The 20,221-nt window shown below is 32.3% G+C and overlaps 3 protein-coding genes across 3 annotated transcripts in view; 2 read left to right on the top strand and 1 right to left on the bottom strand.

Annotated features, from left to right (window-relative positions):
• Positions 1-1,929: 1,929 nt before the first annotated feature.
• Positions 1,930-4,857, top strand: LOC130821515 (uncharacterized). Its single transcript, XM_057687309.1, has 3 exons — positions 1,930-1,935; positions 3,093-4,154; positions 4,270-4,857. Exons 1-3 carry the CDS (start codon positions 1,930-1,932, stop codon positions 4,855-4,857), a joined length of 1,656 nt encoding a protein of 551 aa, XP_057543292.1.
• Positions 4,858-5,982: 1,125 nt separating this feature from the next.
• On the top strand, positions 5,983-6,992 carry LOC130821516 (uncharacterized). Its single transcript, XM_057687310.1, has 3 exons — positions 5,983-6,182; positions 6,291-6,657; positions 6,702-6,992. The coding sequence occupies exons 1-3, from the start codon at positions 5,983-5,985 to the stop codon at positions 6,990-6,992; spliced, it is 858 nt and encodes a 285-aa protein (XP_057543293.1).
• Positions 6,993-16,273: 9,281 nt separating this feature from the next.
• LOC130821517 (uncharacterized) overlaps positions 16,274-20,221 on the bottom strand; it is a 7,874-nt gene continuing 3,926 nt past the window's right edge. The window contains exons 3-4 of the mRNA XM_057687311.1: positions 16,486-16,522; positions 16,274-16,371 (exon numbers count right to left, since the gene is read on the bottom strand). Coding sequence (XP_057543294.1) covers positions 16,274-16,371; positions 16,486-16,522 — 135 coding nt within the window. The remainder of the gene's footprint in view (positions 16,372-16,485; positions 16,523-20,221) is intronic.

Genomic DNA, 20,221 nt, shown 5'->3' on the forward strand with positions numbered 1-20,221 from the left:
GCTCCCGCTTAGGTTCCCACATTTCGACATCACTCTCCGACTGAACCTCGGTTTCCACTAGTGGAGGGTCGGGTAGGTCCCGCTCCTTCAACTGTTCCATGACCACATCCGCGTCGTCTGACATGAGGGGCTCACCCTCCTTCCCGGGTTCTACATTTTTCCTAATTTCGGACAAACGATGTAATTCATTTAAGTCTAAATCTACATCATAGCATACCCTATCAGTTTTTTCGTTAACCATATGCATCCTCTCCCTATAATCTCAGATACTTTCTCCATCCCTTATTCTCCATATATCAGCATTGGAGACTTCTCTCCAGGAAGTCTCTCGGTCAAGCATCGATACCTCGCTAGTCTTCCTAGGGGTGTGTGAGTGCATGGGTGTTTTTCCCTTATCCATATTTCCTGATTCTACACGGAAGTACAAACAGAATATTACTATCACAAACAACACAAACACAATACAACAAAATTACGTCCTAAGGTCTATTTCCCCAACTCTCTATTAGGTCGTTTATTTCTTTATCATCTGAGGAACGTTGGCTCTGATACCAATTGTAACGGTCCGGTTTAAGTGACCCGGATATCCATATGAAAATACAAATTCCGGTTCACCTTTTTTGACTCCGGAGAAGACTTTTCTCTAGGACCGTCAACGTTCCATCGATAAAGATATATAGATAAACAGAAAACAAAACCAATGTAAAGGTAATAAGTCAGCGGAAGCTCTAACGTACAACTCGAGAGCCTAGAGGCCTCTAAACAAACTATTCGAAATAGCGGAAGTGAAAAGAAAACTATCTCTTTTGTTACATTAGTTCAGAGTTTCTTTCTACTCATAATCTAATACAAAAGGTAAAACATAGTCTTGATTATTACGGTTTCTACGTCGAGATCTCACACTAGACCCCACCTGCAATCAACCTACCAGTCGTCATAACGCAACACCAGTAGGTTCCAAAGAAACAACGAATACACGTTAGAGACTTCATACAAATATCAATCAGGTTGAGCACAAGCAAAAGTTCATCCTAGCATGCATAGGCTCTATACATTTATTATTAATTAATCCCAACTTGTAACGTTGCCCGTCCTGTTCGGGTCGTTCAACCCCCTTTGGGTGACAAGCACATAAATTCTCAATTTTCAATTAATTATTTCATATTCTTTGAGGTGTCTAATCCTCATGTGATTTACAATGCCTCGATAAAAAATGAAACAATACTACTTGCACAACCACATAAACAGTATCGTCTAAGCGTGTACCTTTACGTGCTGCAAATAAAACTGCTCAAGCACAACCGAAATTTCGCCCTCTTATAAATCGAGGTCCTAAATAACACACACAAAACGAACACGTATTAGAACGTGTTTACACATTTAATCCACTCCATATTACTAAGATATTACGAAGACTTGATAATTTTAAATGTTTTCATCCAATTTCCAATGATTCCAAATTTAATTTCTAACCAGAAACTTTATTGGCCATTTCGGACAGTTTAGAAAATTCAAATGAAAAATCTGACTTCACCACTGTGTCCGCAACGCATCAATTACCTTGGGTACCAAATTTTATAATTTCTAACATCCAATTACTATTTTTTAATTATTTCAAGCGTATAACGAGGTTTTTTTTAACGCCTCGGATACATGAAGCAACAACGGAACACAACCAACGTTTCCGGATCGGCACCAATGCCGAGGCAACAGCTGCTGTCCAACACTCCCATTATATTGTTATTATTATTATTATTATTATATATTCATTATTCAAATCATTAACTCTTTTAATCTCACGACCAAAATAATCTAACAAGACCAATATCACAATGACTACAATAAAACAAACAAGGCAAATTTTTCTATCCCACAACCACTTGATAATTCCACACATATATTATTTCACAAAACCCCATTCAACAAAACATGAAAGTCATCAAATAAAAGAAATATGCCCATCCACAAGATCCTTCAAGAGACATAAAATTTCACATACTATGATAATTAAATTAAATACTTAATTCTCTTAACAAATTAAAATTCTTGCAGAGAATCATAAACCAAATCATCCTGTTTAAATCAAGACATATATATATATATATATATATATATATATATATATATATATATATATATATATATATATATATAAACAAAGGATTATTAGAGAAAATTATATATATATATATATATATATATATATATATATATATATATATATATATATATAGATATATATATATATATATGTATATATATATATATATATATATATATATATATATATATATATCTATATAATATATATATATATATATATATATATATATATATATATATATATATGTATATATATATATATATATATATATATATATATATATATATATATCTATATATATAATATATATATATATATATATATATATATTTATATATATATATATATATATATATATATATATATAAAATATTAAATCCTCCTAAAAGTCATAGGATAGTATCATACATAAAATATACTTCATCTTAGAAATCCTATAAATAAAATCCATAATTAACAATTCAACTAAACTTACCCCTTGAACAAAAGATTGGATTTGAACAACAAATTTTTTTTTGTTTTCTTTGAGGATGCCGAAAAAAAATAGGGAGCAAAGGAGAAGAAATTTTTTCTTAATTTTTTTGTGTTCAAAAGATGATTAAAATGATGAAGAATTCAAAAGATGCTTGAGAATTAATAAGGAATTAAGGACCCATTTTCATTACGCCTAATACACAATTATGAGAGGAGTTACAAAACTCCTCCCATACCTCCCCACAACCGGCTGCCCTCTTCAAATACCCCACATAACTTTTTTTTTTAATAATTATTCTGTTTATTATAAGAGTGTTAAATCGGAAAAAGAACCATACGCGATAACAACGTATGCAATAAAACTTGTTACCGTTAGAATTAAACCTACATTATTACTTATAATTAACTATATAAAATAGTATAATTTAATAGTACTTGTTTATTTTATTTTGTTATACTTTATTTTATTATATTTTACTTAATTCTGAACCCGATAAATTACGGGGTGTTACAGTGGAGTACTTTGCAACAATATGGAGATTTGGCAGAAGACTACATCAAGGAGTTTGATAGGCTTGCTATTGTGTGTGAGGTTACGGAAAATGAAGAACTCAAAATGGGGCGTTTTGTGGCTGGTTTTGACCAAGAGTTACAAGACAAGCTTGAAGGTTACACCAATCTTACCTTTGTAGAAGCTTGTAAACTTGCGGTCAAATTTGATTCGAAAAGGACGAAAAAGAAGCCAATTTCCACTCCTCATGTGGCACGAAAACCACCTTTCCTTACAAAGGATGGTTCTTCCGTTATCAAAACCAACGACCCACCCAAGAAAGACAAGAAAGATTTCAAGCTAAGTGACATTATGTGTTACAAATGTGGAGGAAGAGGTCATTTCAAGAAGGATTGTCCTAATTCTAGAGCTTTGACCATGCAAGAGGTGAAGCTTATTGCCAATCAAAACATCAATTGGGAGGACTTCGAGATAGAAGAAGAGGAGGACGTGAATCCTCATGAAGAAGACGCGGAAGAGGAGCATTGTTTTCCTGAGATGGAGGACAAAACCAATCTGGTGGTTAGGAGGGCATTGCAAGCTCACATTGAGGAGCCATTAGCACCACAAAGGCAGCATGTTTTCATCACCAAATGCAAAATCAAAGGCGAGGTATGTGATTTAATTGTTGATGGGGGTAGTGAGGCAAATATTGTGTCAAACGCTTTGGTGACTAGACTTGGCCTCACGACCACAAACCACCCACATCCTTACAAGTTAAGTTGGTTAGATTCAAATTCTAGCACGGGGATTAGAAAGCAATGCATGGTTAGTTTTTCCATTGGGTCTTATCATGATACTCAATTGTGTGATGTTGTTTCCATGGATGCTTGTCATATTTTACTTGGTAGACCTTGGCAAAGTGATAGAAAATCACATCATGATGGGTATCATAACACTTACACTATAACTCACCAAGGAAAACAAAAAAAGTTACATCCTTTACCACCCCCACGAGTTTCACAAACTCCAATTAAACAACCTAAAGATGTGTCATTACTTACCCTTAAGGAATTTGAAAGGGAGGTTGATGGGGAGAACGAGTTGTAATTGTTATATTCAAAAGAAATCCATGAACAATTTGTGAGCCAAAACCCCAAATTGGCGCAATTAATTAAGGATTTTGAGGATGTTTTTCCAGATAAGTTACCCATTGGTTTACCAGCCGAGGGGAATTGAGCACCAAATTGACCTTATTCTAGGCGCTCCTTTGACAAATAAACCCGCCTATAGGTATAATCCTTTGGAAACTAAGGAATTGCAACGCCAAATAGATGAGTTGATGAGTATGGGATATGTGCGTGAGTCTATGAGTTCGTGTGTTGTTCCTGCTCTTTTGGTCCCTAAAAAAGATGGTAGTTGGCGTATGTGTATTGATAGTAGGGCTGTTAATAATATTAATATCAAGTATAGGTTTCCAATTCCAAGGCTTGATGACATGCTTGATGAATTGAGTGGTTCACATGTGTTTTCCAAAGTTGATTTGAGAAGTGGCTACCACCATATTCGAATGAGAGAAGGGGATGAATGGAAGACAGCTTTCAAAATGAAGCATGGGTTGTACGAGTGGCTCATGATGCCATTTGGGCTTAATAACGCACCTAGCACTTTCATGAGATTGATGAACGAGGTGTTGAGGCCTTTCCTTGGCGAATTCGTGGTGGTGTACCTTGATGACATCCTTATTTACAATCGAGATAGGGATGAGCATTTGAAGCATTTACTTTAAGTTTTCATTGTTTTGAGAAAACAAAAATTGTATGGAAAGCTTGAGAAATGTAATTTTATGCTATATGACGTCACTTTTCTTGGTTACATAATTTCAGGTGATGGCGTGAAGGTTGATCCAAGTAAGGTTGAAGCAATTCAATCAAGGCCTAGTCCAAAAACGCTTACGGAGGTCCGTTCTTTCCATGGATTAGTTTCCTTTTATAGGAGGTTCGTTCGAAATTCTAGCACTCTCATGGGTCCCATAACCGAGTGCACAAAGAACGGCTCGTTTGATGGGACTCCTCAAGCTCAAAAGGCGTTTGAAGTGATCAAAGAAAAGATGTGCAATACTTCTATTCTAGCACTTCCAGAATTTTCAAAGCCATTTGAAGTTGAATGTGATGCAAGTGGGAGAGGAATTGGCGCCGTGTTGATCCAAGAAGGGCGTCCAATCGCTTATTTTAGCGAGAAGTTGAGCCAAGGTAAGCTGAATTATTCCACCTATAATAAAGAGTTCTATGCAATGGTAAGAGCTTTAGATCATTGGTCACATTATTTGAGGCCACAACCATTCATACTTCATTCGGATCATGAGTCCTTGAGATTTATTCATGGGCAAAAGAAGTTGAGTTCGAGGCATGCCAAATGGGTGGAATTCTTGCAAACATTTGACTTTTCGTCCAAATACAAAAGCAGAAAGGCAAATGTTGTTGCGGATGCCTTATCTAGAAGGCATAACTTGCTTGGGGTCGTTGAGGCCAAGATCCTTGGGTTCGAATTAATCAAAGAATACTACAAAGAAGATGGTGATTTCAAGCCCATTTTGGAGAAATGCGTGAATGGAGTTTATGATCTATTTTCCTTACAAAATGATTTTCTTTTTAAGGGAAATAGATTATGTATTCCTAAATGTCCAATTTGGAGTTTGTGAATCCATAAGGCGCATGGAGGAGGACTAGTAGGCCATTTCGGAGTTCAAAAGACTATGGATCTTCTTCAAGCTCATTTTTATTGGCCTAACATGTTGTCCACTGTCCATCATGTTATTACACGTTGCTCTACTTGTCAAAGAGCGAAAATGGTGTTTCATAAAGGTCTGTACAAGCCATTGCCAATTCCGGAGAGACCTTGGTAAGTTATAAGCATGGATTTTATTGTGGCTTTACCTAGAACTCAAAGAGGTAAAGATTCAATCATGGTCGTTGTTGATCGATTCTCAAAGATGGCCCATTTTATTCCTTGCCATAAGACCGAAGATGCTATGAAAGTAGCGGGGTTGTATTTCGAGGAGGTGGTTCGTTTCCATGGAGTCCTACGCACCATTGTTTCGGATCGAGATACAAAGTTCTTAATTCATTTTTGGAAATCATTGTGGCGCCTAATGAGAACTAAGTTGTTGTTTCCTACCTCACATCACCCACAATCTTTGCTTAGGACCTTGGTTAGTTAAAGCACCAAAGATTGGGATGTCAAGCTTGCTCATGCCGAGTTTGCTTATAATAGAACTCCTAGTGCTACTACAAAGTATTCTCCTTTTGAAGTAGTCTATGTTTCTAACCCTTTTGTTTCAATTGATCTCATAGCATTGCCACAAGATAAGTTCGTCCATGGAGGTGCAAAGGAACAGGCTGAGTTCATGATGAAAATACACAAAGAGGTGGGGAAAAACATTGAAAAGGCCAATGAAATCTACAAGAAGGAAGCCAACAAAAGAGTCAAAAACGTGAGAAACTTTGAAGTTGGTGACATAGTGTGGATCTACATGAGAAAAGAAAGGTTTCAAATCAAAGAAAAAACAAACTCATGCCCCGAGCTAAAGGTCCATTCGGAATAGTGGAAAAGATCAACAAAAATGCCTATAAGGTCGATTTGGGAGGTAAGTATGGCGTTTCAAGCACTTTCAATGTGGGAGATCTAGCACCGTACTATGATGATGAGAAATTGAGGGCAATTACCTTTGATGAAGGGGAGGATGACCAAAGTGGCCAAGGGTCGAATAGTCCAAATATCCAAGTCCAAGAATCCAACGTTGGGGAATTGATTTTATCCAAGTCTTTTTTCGACGTTACTCCTATGGATTTTTGCGTGCATGGTCCGTATAGTTCCTCAAATGGTTGCACTTTGCTAAGCGTGACTAACTACAGATTAAATTAGTTGGATTCTCCCTTAAAGACGTCAATTGGGTCGGTTACAAGGAATTAATTCCAAACGGTATTGGCATTCAAAGAGGCGTGTTTAAGGATATTTAAAGCTGGTTTTTAATTTCATTTAAGATTCCAAATGGTTTTGGAATTCAAAGGGGCGTGTTTTAAGGAGATTTAAAGCTGGTTTTTAATCTCATTTAAGGGGTGTTATTAGGTGTTTTTTTCTAGTTTATTTGCTGAATAAAGAAGCTTAAATGGGAGGAGTAATGAGGACGGTTACAAAGGCGCAATTCAAGGGCAGCTTTGAATGACGGTATTGGACAGTTTTGAGAGATTGATTGCTGGACGTTTTGCTTAGTTAATTCTTCCTTAGTTTAAGCTCAAGTTGATTAGTCAATTAATAATTTGTAATGGGGATTAATTGGACGGTTATGATCCAAATTAATTGGCCCTTTAATTCAGTTTTGTTGAGTTGTATATGCAATTAGTGGATGTACTAAAGCTATAAATGGCGTGCTGATTATCAATGAAAACACATCTGAAAATTGCCAAAAACAACTAAGTGTGTTTGTTAATTTCGACTAAGTGTAAGTCGGACTTGATTTCGAAATTTGCATGTTTTCCAAATTTGAAGGGTTTACGTTTTAGTGAGTGTTCCTAAAACTAAGACTTGTAGTTGACGAATAGGTGAGAGTTCCCTAGTCAATACTACGCCTAAGCAAGTGAGTGAGAGTTCCTCCTTGTGATATCCTCAAGTTAAGGGTGCGAGTTCCCCTAAACTATCTTGATTAATGTTGGACCTCTTGAGTTTTGATGATGACTACACATTATTTAAACAAATATGTTTTTGGTTTTAGAGATTGTGTGCAGGTCGATATCCGGTCGAAATTGTGATCGTTGATAGTACCTCTGGCTTAGTTCATGGAAAAGTACGTGTCAAAAGGATTCAAGAGATGTTAGAAGAGTATATCACTTGGGATGTAAAATGGAGACAAGAAGTCAACTTTTCCCAGGTTGGATGTTCTAGCAACACTGAATTTTGGAGACAGCGCACTGTTCCTGAACTGGAGTCAGCCTACGCTAACTGGAAATTCTGGTTATTTATTTATAATTATTATTTTTAGTTAATGTACTGAAATTAATTTGTTGCATTTATTTGTTATAATTAATTGGCAAAACGTTTTCTAAAAATTACTTTACGTATGAGTCTCTAAATAAAGATCCTTTATTTAGGATCTATATTTAGTAAATATTGGATTTGCTAAATATAGGAATAGCTGTTGTTGAATAGGTCTTAGCTATTATTATTTAACCGGTCTTTATCTTAGATAATAGGTTATCATGTCTATTTTTATTAAGTATAACCGTTTCTATAAATAGCAAAAACGTTCCAGCAGTTAGTACTGGAACAGGAGCTGCTGTTTGTGAAACTGCTGCTTAAAAGGAACAGAACCTATTATTAGGGAACAGCGGTTATTATTAAATAACCATGGGCTTGAATTTGTCAAGTTTAATGCCTATTTTAAGATTAACCGTAGGAAGACTTGGTTATTAAAATCCACATTATTCCCATGATCATTTTGGATAAGGAATAATGGATTGGAATATTCTTTTTTATTAGGGATTTTAGCTCTATAAATAGTGGACTCGGTTATTCTTCAAAACTTGCCTTAGTATGAGCCATTAAATCATACGTAATTTTGGGAGAATTTTTTACAAGAAAATTTTGTTTTAAAAATGCCAATTAATTTATAATATTTTCTTGTGCAACTCATTGATTTTATTTTAGAGAATTTTTATCCTTTTGTAAGGGTTTTTGAGAGAATCTTTGTAACTAGACTTGGGTGAGTCTAGGGGGAATTAGAAAGCTCCTAGTGAAGATAGAGAAGAGAATAGCTTTGAGTGAAGCTAGTGTGGAGTTTAGCTTTTAGTGAAGCTAAGTTTGTTGCTTTGAGTGAAGCAATTTGAGAGAGAAGAGTTGGCCTAGTTGATGCGCTTCGAGTGAAGTAAGATGTTTAATGTAATTGTAACGAGTTGCCTTAAACATAGTGAAGAATTTAGAAATCCCGAGGGGTCGTGGTTTTTCCTTCTATTTAGGCCTAGAAGGTTTCCACGTAAAAATCGTTTGTCTCTTTTAATTATTTCGCTCTAAGTTTAAGTTTTATTTATTTTATCCAATTCCGCAAAAACAGGGCAAAAATGCTTGAACTAGTAACAACAACAATTCACCCCCCTCTTGTTGCTGTTCCCGTTCCTAATTGAGTCTACAATTAACCCAGTCGATCTTCCAAAATTTAGCTAAACACGAAACACATTAATCCAATCCCTTTGTGAACAAGTTTTCTTTTTCTATACACATCAAAAGAGAGTCTAAAGTCTCCAATATTGAAAAAACCCATGGGAAAATCAAAGTATCATTATGCCCAAAGGTTCTTCACATATCTTTTCTCTCTCTTATATATAAGCGTTTTTTGGGAATATTATGTTACCTAAGAATTTTCGTGGATTAGTGATGAAATAGTTGATATTATTGATAGTTAATTACAAGTAGTGATTATTATAAGAAATCAGTGAAATATTATATTATTATGGAAAGCTTTTTAAAACCTAATTTGTATAGATAATGTGCACTCTATTTGTTTCAAAATGTTAATTAAGTTTGATATCTTGTACTATGATTATAAAAGTAATTACTAGATGTTTAATTTCATGTTTTATAAATGAAACTATAAATCTGAACTTAACAATCAAATGGGTTTACTTGATTAATGATTTTGTTATGCGGATAAGCAATACGTAAGGAACCTTAATCATTCTTGAAATCCCCAATTTAATTTGTGGACTAATGATATTGTTTTATTTATTTTTAAACCAGATTGAAAATTTTTTCCATAAAAGAAAAGACTTTAAATAATACCTACAAAAGGTAACAGCCAAAACAAAAATATGTAATTATCATTGGATAAATTCTCAAATAGTATGGTTTATGACCAGATTATTTTATTGGCTTAAGTTGATATATTTTTTATACTTTTAAAGTAATCACCTATAATTTTAAAATGATTACTTATAATCTTAAAAGTGATTAATTATAATATTTAAAGTGGAGTTTTAAAGTAATCATATATAAAATCAAATAATCACTTACAATCTTATAATAATCAGTAAAATAGAGTAATTATATAGATAATTATATAGATTTGTGTTATGATTATATATTTAACCATCTTTAATATTTTTAAAAATTAAACTTATTACCCAAATGTTGGCAATGATCCCACCTTAATTAAACCTATTTATGCGGCTATACTGAGGGAAAAATCTTAATCCTCATAAATTAAAATAGAAAAATTTTATATGATAATATGATCGAAAGTATTGGATTTGTTATGTGATACAAAATTTTTTATAAAATTTAAATTTGTTAACTTTTTTGATAAAAAAAACGTTAGACATCTGTTTGTTTTCACTCAATGACCATGGAAACCAGAATTACTCATCCCTTCACATTCAATGCAAAAATTAATTTATTTTTTCTCCCAAAATATAAATCTTAGATACTTTCCAAAAAAAAAATTAATAAATTAGTTTCTGCTATTAAATTGATGTGAAATTTTATTTATTGCAAGTCACGGTGAACGCCTGGTTCGTGTCAAACACAAAATAGTTAGGGTAAAGAAATTGCAAAATTGCTTGAAAAAAAAGATAAATCTTTTCTCAAAAGGGGGTCTAATGTCTATCAAATATTGAAAAAATCCAAGGAAAAATCAAAGTATCAGTATGCTCAAAGGTTCATATATTTTTTTTCTCTTATTTCAGCTATTTTTTTTATCATATGAAATTAAAGATGATAAAAATTAAAATCGTAAATTGGATAGAGTGAAAAAAATGTAGCAAATATAAAAACGAGATGAAGTATTAATCAAGTTGACGATTTGCCTTAAATAAATATTCCCATATTTGGTTTCAATTAATTTGGTCAAGGGTTACTTATTTTCTTAGTGAACTATCATAACTATACAACAATTGTGTTCACATTGGTCATTATCATTGGACAAATTCTCAAATAGGATGGTTTATGATGAGATTATTTTTATTGGTTTAACTTAAAGTTTTTTTTTTTACTTTTAAAGTAATCACCTATAATTTAAAATGATCACTTATAATCTTAAAAGTGATTAATAATAACATTTAAAGTGCAGTTTTAAAGTAATCACATAACATTTAATAATCAATATTTTTCAAAACACGCATATAAATTAATTCAGAAAGATCAAAACTACATTTATACACGGCAAAATAGTGAAATTTTTACATGTATTTAAAAAGGACGAAGTACAAATTATGCGTTAATATTGTCGGCTAGAAAATATTACATACAATGCACATAGTGTTAAAAAGGTAGGGAGAATATAAGGAGAAAAGTAGTATAAGAGATAAACTTATATCAGTTTCTCTTGTATTTCGTTTTCAATTGTAACACAATACTACACTACCTTACACATATATATAGCACAAGGATGAGGGAAAAGGAACAAATTTAGTACTATTGCAAGGGATAGATAAATCCACATGACAATGCATTCATTGTGTGGTTATATCAATCACAACACTCCCCCCTTGAATGCATTACATATATGTGGAAATTTTATTATGACATTCATAATCCTAAAACTACCTCATTAAAAACCTTTATCAGAATAAAAAAACCCAGTGGGATAAAAAGAACTGATCAAAGGAAAAAAGAGTACAATGAGCATATTTCTCCCCCTAAAGTTAACATATGTCTCGAAATCAGCATATCCCAATCTTGTGTACCAAATACTCGAATTGTTTTGACGGGAGTGACTTTGTGAATAAATCAGCGGGGTTTTCACAGGATTGAATTTCTTGGACTTTCACCTTTTTATCTCTCTGTAGATCATGTGCGAAGAATAATTTAGATGACAAGTGTTTTGTTCTGTCTCCCCTGATGTATCCTTCTCTGAGTTGGTTGATACATGCATCATTATCTTCATAAATTGTAGTTGGTGCCCTAGTTGTATCGTTTAAGCCACAATCCCTTTGGAGTTTGCCGATCATGGATCTCAACCATACACACTCTCGGCTGGCTTCATATAAAGCTATTAGTTCAGCATGATTTGAGGATGTAGCCGTTAGAGTTTGTTTTGTTGATTTCCAAGATATTACGGTTCCTGCATATGTAAATACATATCCAGTTTGTGACTTTGGCCGTATGTGGATCAGATAGATACCCTGGATCAACATATCTAGTGAGTATAGCATCATTTCCTGACTAGAAAAATAATCCAAGGTCTATAGTTCCCTTTAGGTACCGAAATAGATGTTTTATCCCATTCCAATGTCTTTCTGTTGGGGCATTGCTATACATAGCTAATAAATTTACAGAAAATGCTATATCAGGTCTTGTATTATTTGCTAAGTACATTAAAGCACCAATGGCACTCAAGTATGGCACTTCCGGGCCTAAAATTTCTTCGTATTCTTCTTGTGGGCGGAATGGGTCATCTTTTATATTTAGTGATCGTACCACCATTGGGGAACTTAGTGGATGAGCCTTGTCCACGTAAAATCGTTTCAAAACTTTCTCAGTATAATTGCTCTGATGGACAAATATTCCACTTTTCAAATGTTCAATTTGTAGACCAAGACAGAATTTAGTTTTTCCTAAATCCTTCATCTCAAATTCTTTCATCAAATATTTAGCTGTTATCTCAATTTCTCTTGGGGTTCCAATCAGATTTAAGTCATCTACATACACAGCAATTATTACGAAACCGACTTGAGATCGTTTGATGAATACACATGGGCTAATTTTGTTGTTTTTGAATCCTACTTTCATAAGATATTCACTCAAACGATTATACCACATACGCCCAGATTGCTTTAATCCATACAATGATTTCTTTAATTTTATAGAAAACATCTCTCTAGGTACATTCTTTGTTAGTAAGTTTAGTCCTTTAGGGACCTTCATATAGATGTTTGTGTCGAGTGACCCATATAAATACGCAGTTACGACATCCATCAATCTCATGTGTAGGCTTTGAGAAACTGTTAAACTTACCAAAAATCTGAGTGTGGTTGCATCAACTACTGGGGAATAGGTTTCTTCATAATCAACTCTTGGCATTTGAGAAAAATCTTGAGCTACAAGTCTTACCTTGTATCTAACAATTTCATTTTCATCATTTAATATTTCAATAGCTACGGAATAAGCAAATGATTCATTTGGAATGATCCCTTTTCGATTCCATTTTTTCTTGGAGAAAATATAATTTATTGAGATTTCATAATTTTCATCCTTTTCATTATCGGAGACGTCTTGATTTTCTCCTTTATTTTCATTTTCATTTTAAATGTTATTTTGTGCACCTTCTAGTTTTCTCAATTTTCTTGGTTTTAAATCTTTTGAACCAAGTGGCCTTCCACGCTTTCTTTGCACAACAATTTCATCACTTTTTGCTTTTTCATCAGGAATTTCTATTCGCGCTGGAGTATTTGCTGCTGGTATATGTGATTTTGTAACTCTCTTAGTATTTGTGAATGCATCAGGTAATTGGTTAGCAACACTTTGTAGATGAACAATTCGTTGTACTTCTTGTTCACATGATTTTGTTCTTGGTCAAGGGATACTTATTTTCTTAGTGAACTATCATAACTATACAACAAATGTGTTCACATTAGTCATTATCATTAGACAAATTCTCAAATATAATGGTTTATGATGAGATTATATTTATTGGTTTAACTTAATGTATTTTTTTTTACTTTTAAAGTAATCACCTATAATTTTAAAATGATCACTTATAATCTTAAAAGTGTTTAATAATAACATTTAAAGTTCAGTTTTAAAGTAATCACCTAACATTTAATAATCAATATTTTTAAAAACACACATATAAATTAATTCAGAAATATCAAAACTGCATATGTTGAGTATCATTATATTCAACATAAACCTATCAAGAAGACATTAAGAAAGGTGGAACGTCGAAAAAAAAGGAAGAGGGAAGCTAAACATGACTTAGTTGACTGGCTTGATAAACGATATAAGATATCTAACCCTAAAAGTCAGTATTAAAATAGATATATGTGCAACAAGGAGGAGATTTTAACTGGACAATCACTGGCACTAAATTATTTTTTTCATCCAGCCAATCTGATTTTATGGGATCAAGGCTTTAGCATTGTTGTGACTTGTGTACTCGATCAGTGCGGCCTTTGATAGATTTGAACTGAAACCCTCAAAGAGCTTCAACAATGAAAACCAAATGAAAAATATAAGCAAAGATGAACATAAGTATTTTATAAGGTATCTTGAATACCTCCCCCTCAAATGTTGTTTTATTATAAATGATTCAACAATACAATTATAATAAACCTCTCTTATCTTGAGAACAAATCTCTCAAGGTCACAAATACTAAAGCAAAGTAAGAACACTCTCAAGTTTCTAACAATGCAATAGCCCTCTCAACAATATGTGTTTTTTTGTGGTATTTGTTCTATAAATGATTCTCCCTTTTATAGTGGAAGGTGAGTATCATTCCTAGAACCTCTCAATTACTCACCATAAAGCACTTTTAACACCCCAATTAACTATGACAATAAACATTAGAGTAATGCACCACATTATTGCATAATCACTTCAAATTCTGACCAAAAACATAAACAAATGTAGTTTGCTCGACTACCGCTCCATCGAGCCACTATCTCACTCGGTCGAGCGAGCTTCCAGTGAAGCTACTGTCTCATTCTGCACATTCCACTCGACCAACACACTTCCGCTCAACCGATTGACACTTGCTTTAATAGGATTGATGGATAAGAAGTCTACTAATCTAGGTGAAAGTTGGATAACAATGAGCAAGAAATCTACTGATATAGGTCTTATGAAACTTTAATTTATCATCATTTGTAATTCCTACCAAATATATTCGACGAAAGCCATTTATAGTTTGTGAACCACTAACTGCTTGTTTTGACATTTCTAAAAGTGCATGTTGAACTGCTATTTTTTGCTGCAAGGTTTTTGATAGCTCCTTAAATTTGTACTTTTTGGCATCAACTTGTGTTCTTATATTTAGTGTTGTTGGCTTCTAAGATATGTTTACCAGAGGTATAGACATTTAAGCCGTAAATGTTGTAATCAATTTTGATTTCCCAAATAACTCTGAAACGTATCTGCCCAAAGTATGTTATGTTCTTTCTATTTTGGTCATATTTTTGCCTTTTCTGATAAGTACTTTATACTTATTAATCTATGTGCCATCCAGGTTGGTCGTTCTGGAAGAGATGGACACCTTGGGTTGACTGTTGTTCAAATAACATATGAGGATCGCTTTAATTTGTAAGTGTTGAGAACTGGCTTTCTTGGGAGCAACTTCAATTAGGATACTAAGCAAATCTTTTTTTTTAGATACAAAATAGAACAGGAGCTTGGAATTCCTCCGCTTATGGATCAGTGTATCTACTGTCGTTGATAAAGTAGAAATCGTCTTATGGTGAGTGAGTTAAAACAAATATTGGTGATTTCTTTATTTTCTTAAATGTTGACTTCCTAGACTATGTGAATTGAAAGTGTAAATATTAATGAGAGAAATTAAAGTCACATCAAGAAAACAAGACTGTTAGAGAATAGAAAAAGATAATACAAGTATACAACTGTTAAGGGGAGGAAATAATTGCAATTTGCAAAACAATGGAGATGACTAAATCCTTTTTAAGATAATCAATTTTTGTAATGTATCACAAAACTCCCTTTTTGTTAAGTGTTAGGATTATTGAATAGATACTTAATTTCTCTCCACACTAGATGCATGAACAAAGTGCTTTCAAATGTTTGAAATGTCAACAAGAGATAACTTGAGGTTTATTTGAAGCTAATGTACTGTTAGAGATAGTTTTCATGTTGGAAGTCACAAAAGACAATTTGTGTCCACTTTTAGACAATGAAAATGACCTTTATTTATATTTATCCAATATTAAACGCATTTCTTAAAATTTTGTGTATTAGGATTGTGCTATGTAACTGCTATACGATTTTGATCTCTTATTGGTTGGGGAATATAGAGAATCCCTATTTTGATTTCTTAATTGAAAACTCCACTTGAATAGCTTACTTATATTGCTTTCTGGAATGCACACTATCGCTGCAGCTGCGGACAGAATATTGGATGGAAATGTGTATTATTCTATCCTTCTCTTGGCTATCCCTCCCATCAGCTATCGCACTCAAACTCCTGATTTGAAACACTAAGAGTTTGACGCTATCCATAGAATTTTACCTCCCGAGGTGGACCGAATTCAGACTGGATAATGAGGCCGAATTGGGTTGTTTGTGGAATTAAATTGGACCCTCTAAAAGCTATTGAAATTGAAAAAGATATGATCAGATTTCTCTGATCTAGGACATAAATTTTGAAAGCTTCACTCACCTTTTCAACCCTTGCCCTTCAACTTCAATCAAAGCTTCACTCACCTTGATCTTGGTTGAATCTTGCTATGTTCTCCCTTTGCTTTACTCATAAAGAAAAGAAGATAGAAAAGGAAATGCTAAGCATGCTCCCACAAAAACTTTATTAATCATCAAAACTAAAGTCTGAATTACAATGAGATCATCCCTTTATATAGGGCTGTGTATGGCAAGCACTTATTAAAAAAACACGTGCCAAGCACTTATTAAAAACAGAAACAACGCATGGCAATAACTACACTAAGACTTGATCACTGATCTGGCTGACATGGGACCTTAATTCTGGTCCTGTGGGCTCTGTGTGGGTTATTATAGCTACTCTTGGGCCTTGACTTTTTGGTCCATGTTCTTTAGGTGTCGCGCAAGGTCAGCCAGCAAGCCATTTCTTCTGAACTTTGATTCTGTGGCCATTTACCATCATATTCTGTTTTTGTAACACTTCGTTCACAATAGCACAAATATCGTCAACGGGTACCGGTGGTAAGTGTCTGGAAATACACTAGCTACTGCATCATGCACCATTTGTGAGTATGGATTTGGATTGTTTGACTATTGCTCTCCCATTACCGCTACAACATCAAATGTTGTTCTTATCTCTGTATTTTGATGATATTCCCACTCATAGTAATTTTCAACAGACCCTCTTCTCATTAGATGTTCTCTTATTTTATCTGCTTCCTTATAACAACAATTTTTAGACTTTTTACAAGGATATCTAATCTCAGAACTCATGCTTTTTGTACGAGCAAAATCTAAAAACTCTTCCAACCTTCTCATAAATCTTAAACTAAACTTTCAATTTTTTTCATGGGTTGTACATCCAATTTTCTTCTTGCCTAAGATTCATTTTTAACACCTATGTATAATATAATAATATAATGATTCAACTGATTAGTCAAGTAAGTTAATGACAATAAAAATATATAAAACAATTCATGAAATGATAGTAATATAATTATTCTAATAAATATTATTAAAGCAAATTAATGACAATAAAAATAAAATTTAAAATAATAAAAAATATAAAAAACTCAAGTAAATAACAAAGGAAAAAAAATATATACTAATTAAATAATAAAATTAAATCAAATTAATGACAATAAAAATTAATTATAAATAATAAAAATATAATAATATTATATTATTATTATTATTATTAAATTTTTGGCCAGAATAAAGGACTATACTACCTATAAATTGCAATCCTTTCCAACTTAATTGCATTAGTATAGAAAACAAGATCCACCATCAATGAAGGGTTTCCCTTGCCCACACTTCATGTGCATTAAAGCTGAGAGGACCCATATTCCCTATTGTAGCACTTTATTATTATTATTAGTAGTAGTTAAATTCCCGTGTAAATTACAAACACTTAAATACTTATATGAATAATGATATTATTTTATAAAATTAATTCATTTACAACATACACTTAATTATTAATCTTTGTACTGTTATAATATTATCATAATCAAAGGGAATAAATAATTTATCATACAACAATATCAAAACAACACTTTTAATAATTATTGAAAATTGAGACATAAAATTTAAAAGTCTTTAACGATACGAATTTAGTTGAAAAAATAGTCAAATTAGTTAGCTTATTCATTATGTGATGATGATTTATCTATGTTCAAATAATAAAGATTTACATGTATATTTGTTTTTTAATTTATATAAGGTAATATTGTATTTCAATAGATCATCACATAGATTTATAGTTAATCAACAAATATTATATGTTTTAATGACTTAATTATTTCTTTAATTATCAAGTCAAATATCAAAAATTTTCATATCAATCAATGACATAATAGAGTTGGAAAAATTTTTAATTACAATATGACACGTGTCATTAAGACATTTATTTATTAGCTTTTTTTGTTTTTTATTGATTATTGATTATTGATTAGGAATTTAGTTTCTTTAGATATATTTATTGTATATGATGGAATGTAAGACGATTATGAAATCAATACTAACCAACTATTCAAAATGAAAATACTCTTTCAATTAATTACTTATGCAAAGTTAAATAGCAAATTTCTAAACATAAAATAACATCAAATTTAACTTATCATACATACAAAAATTAATAATTTTCTTTATGATGTGAGATAACAAAAAATTATAGGTTTACATAAGGAAATATAGTGTATTAATAGATCACATATATTTACATTCAATCAACAAATATTACAATGTGTTAATTATTTCCTTAAATATGAAGTTAAGTATCAAACTTTTCCATGTTAATGATAGCAAATAAGTTGAAAATTTTTTAATAAGAGTGTGACAAGTGTCACAAGTTGTTTTTTATTAGTATATATTTTATGGATTATTTATTTATTGATTATTAATTATTGATATTTAATTATTGATTTTTTTTATTAGTTTTATGATTTTACCGTAATCACCCTTAATAAAGTAAATATTTCCTCTCCCAACCACACAAACCAAATGACAATGAATCAAATCAGTCAAAAATTAATCCTATCAAATATCAGATTTATAATCCTAATCATATTAAAGCAAATCCACTCAAAATCATGTACAAACATTATCGGCCTTTCCAAATCAAATCCTACTTTTCATTCAATTATATTACATACTCAGTGCCAACTTAAGCCATCGTAGTAACTAAAAATTAGATATGGCAATTCAGTTCGAATACGACCCTAGTCCTACTCGATTTGAAGAAAATAATTTGATTTGAATCCGAGGAAAAAGTTATCCGACTCCGACTCCAACTTTACGATCCGAGTCAGAGTTAGAGATGGACCGAAGTTGTCCTTATTAAAAGTCCGACACTCTGACCCGACTCCGACTCTGAAGAAAATCCAACTTTGAATTTGACTTTTACCCTCTATATTTTATTTCCTTTAGAACTCTAGACGTGACTAATTCAAGCTCTCTCTCGTACTAATTGTAATTTCGATTTGAAAAACTACTTGGTATTTTTATTTAGATTAATCAATAAGAATACAAAATATCAGATCAAGAGAAATAAAATACGCCAAATTAAAAAGCGAAAAAATTTTGTTAAATTGTAGTAGTAGGACTATTTCTCTTGTTAAACTTGAATTCAAAGTACATATATTTTTGTTAAATTTTATTTGAAAAATATATTTTGTTAATTTTGTACACTTTAAATTCATTAGTACAATATCACAATGATTAAGGTTGAAAATAATCCGACTCCGCATCCGAGACCCACCGAGTTGGGGTAATATTGGAGTTCATATAATCCGACTCCGAGTGGAGGTGGACCTAAAACAAATTCTGACTATTATCCGGATCAAAATTGGAGTATGTATAATCCGAGCCGATTCCGACCCATTGTCATCCCTAATCAAAATCATCAAAACAAACATAAACAGCAAAAGGGCACAACATAATAAGGAATCAAAAACTTGATAATCAGTTTGAATTTTAAATGATTACAATGTTGTACAAAATAAGCAATCAAATGTAGTAGTAATAAAAACCATTACAAAGCTCCTCTTGTTTACATTAATGAAGACGTTTATCTTAATTAGGGGACATTTTGAGCATGTTCAACATGTTCGAATGGATAAAGATTCAAAATTTGGGGACCTCAATACTAAATTATGTAGTATCCCAAAACATTTAAATGTTTTTAAATACAAAATTGTTAAAATATTTGTATTTGCACAAGATTTTTAAAGAATTTGTCAATTTTTATTCTGCCTTGGTCCTAACAGTGGTATTCCAAAAT

Source organism: Amaranthus tricolor, chromosome 8 (assembly GCF_026212465.1).
Source record: "Amaranthus tricolor cultivar Red isolate AtriRed21 chromosome 8, ASM2621246v1, whole genome shotgun sequence".
Classification (NCBI taxonomy): Eukaryota; Viridiplantae; Streptophyta; class Magnoliopsida; order Caryophyllales; family Amaranthaceae; genus Amaranthus; species Amaranthus tricolor.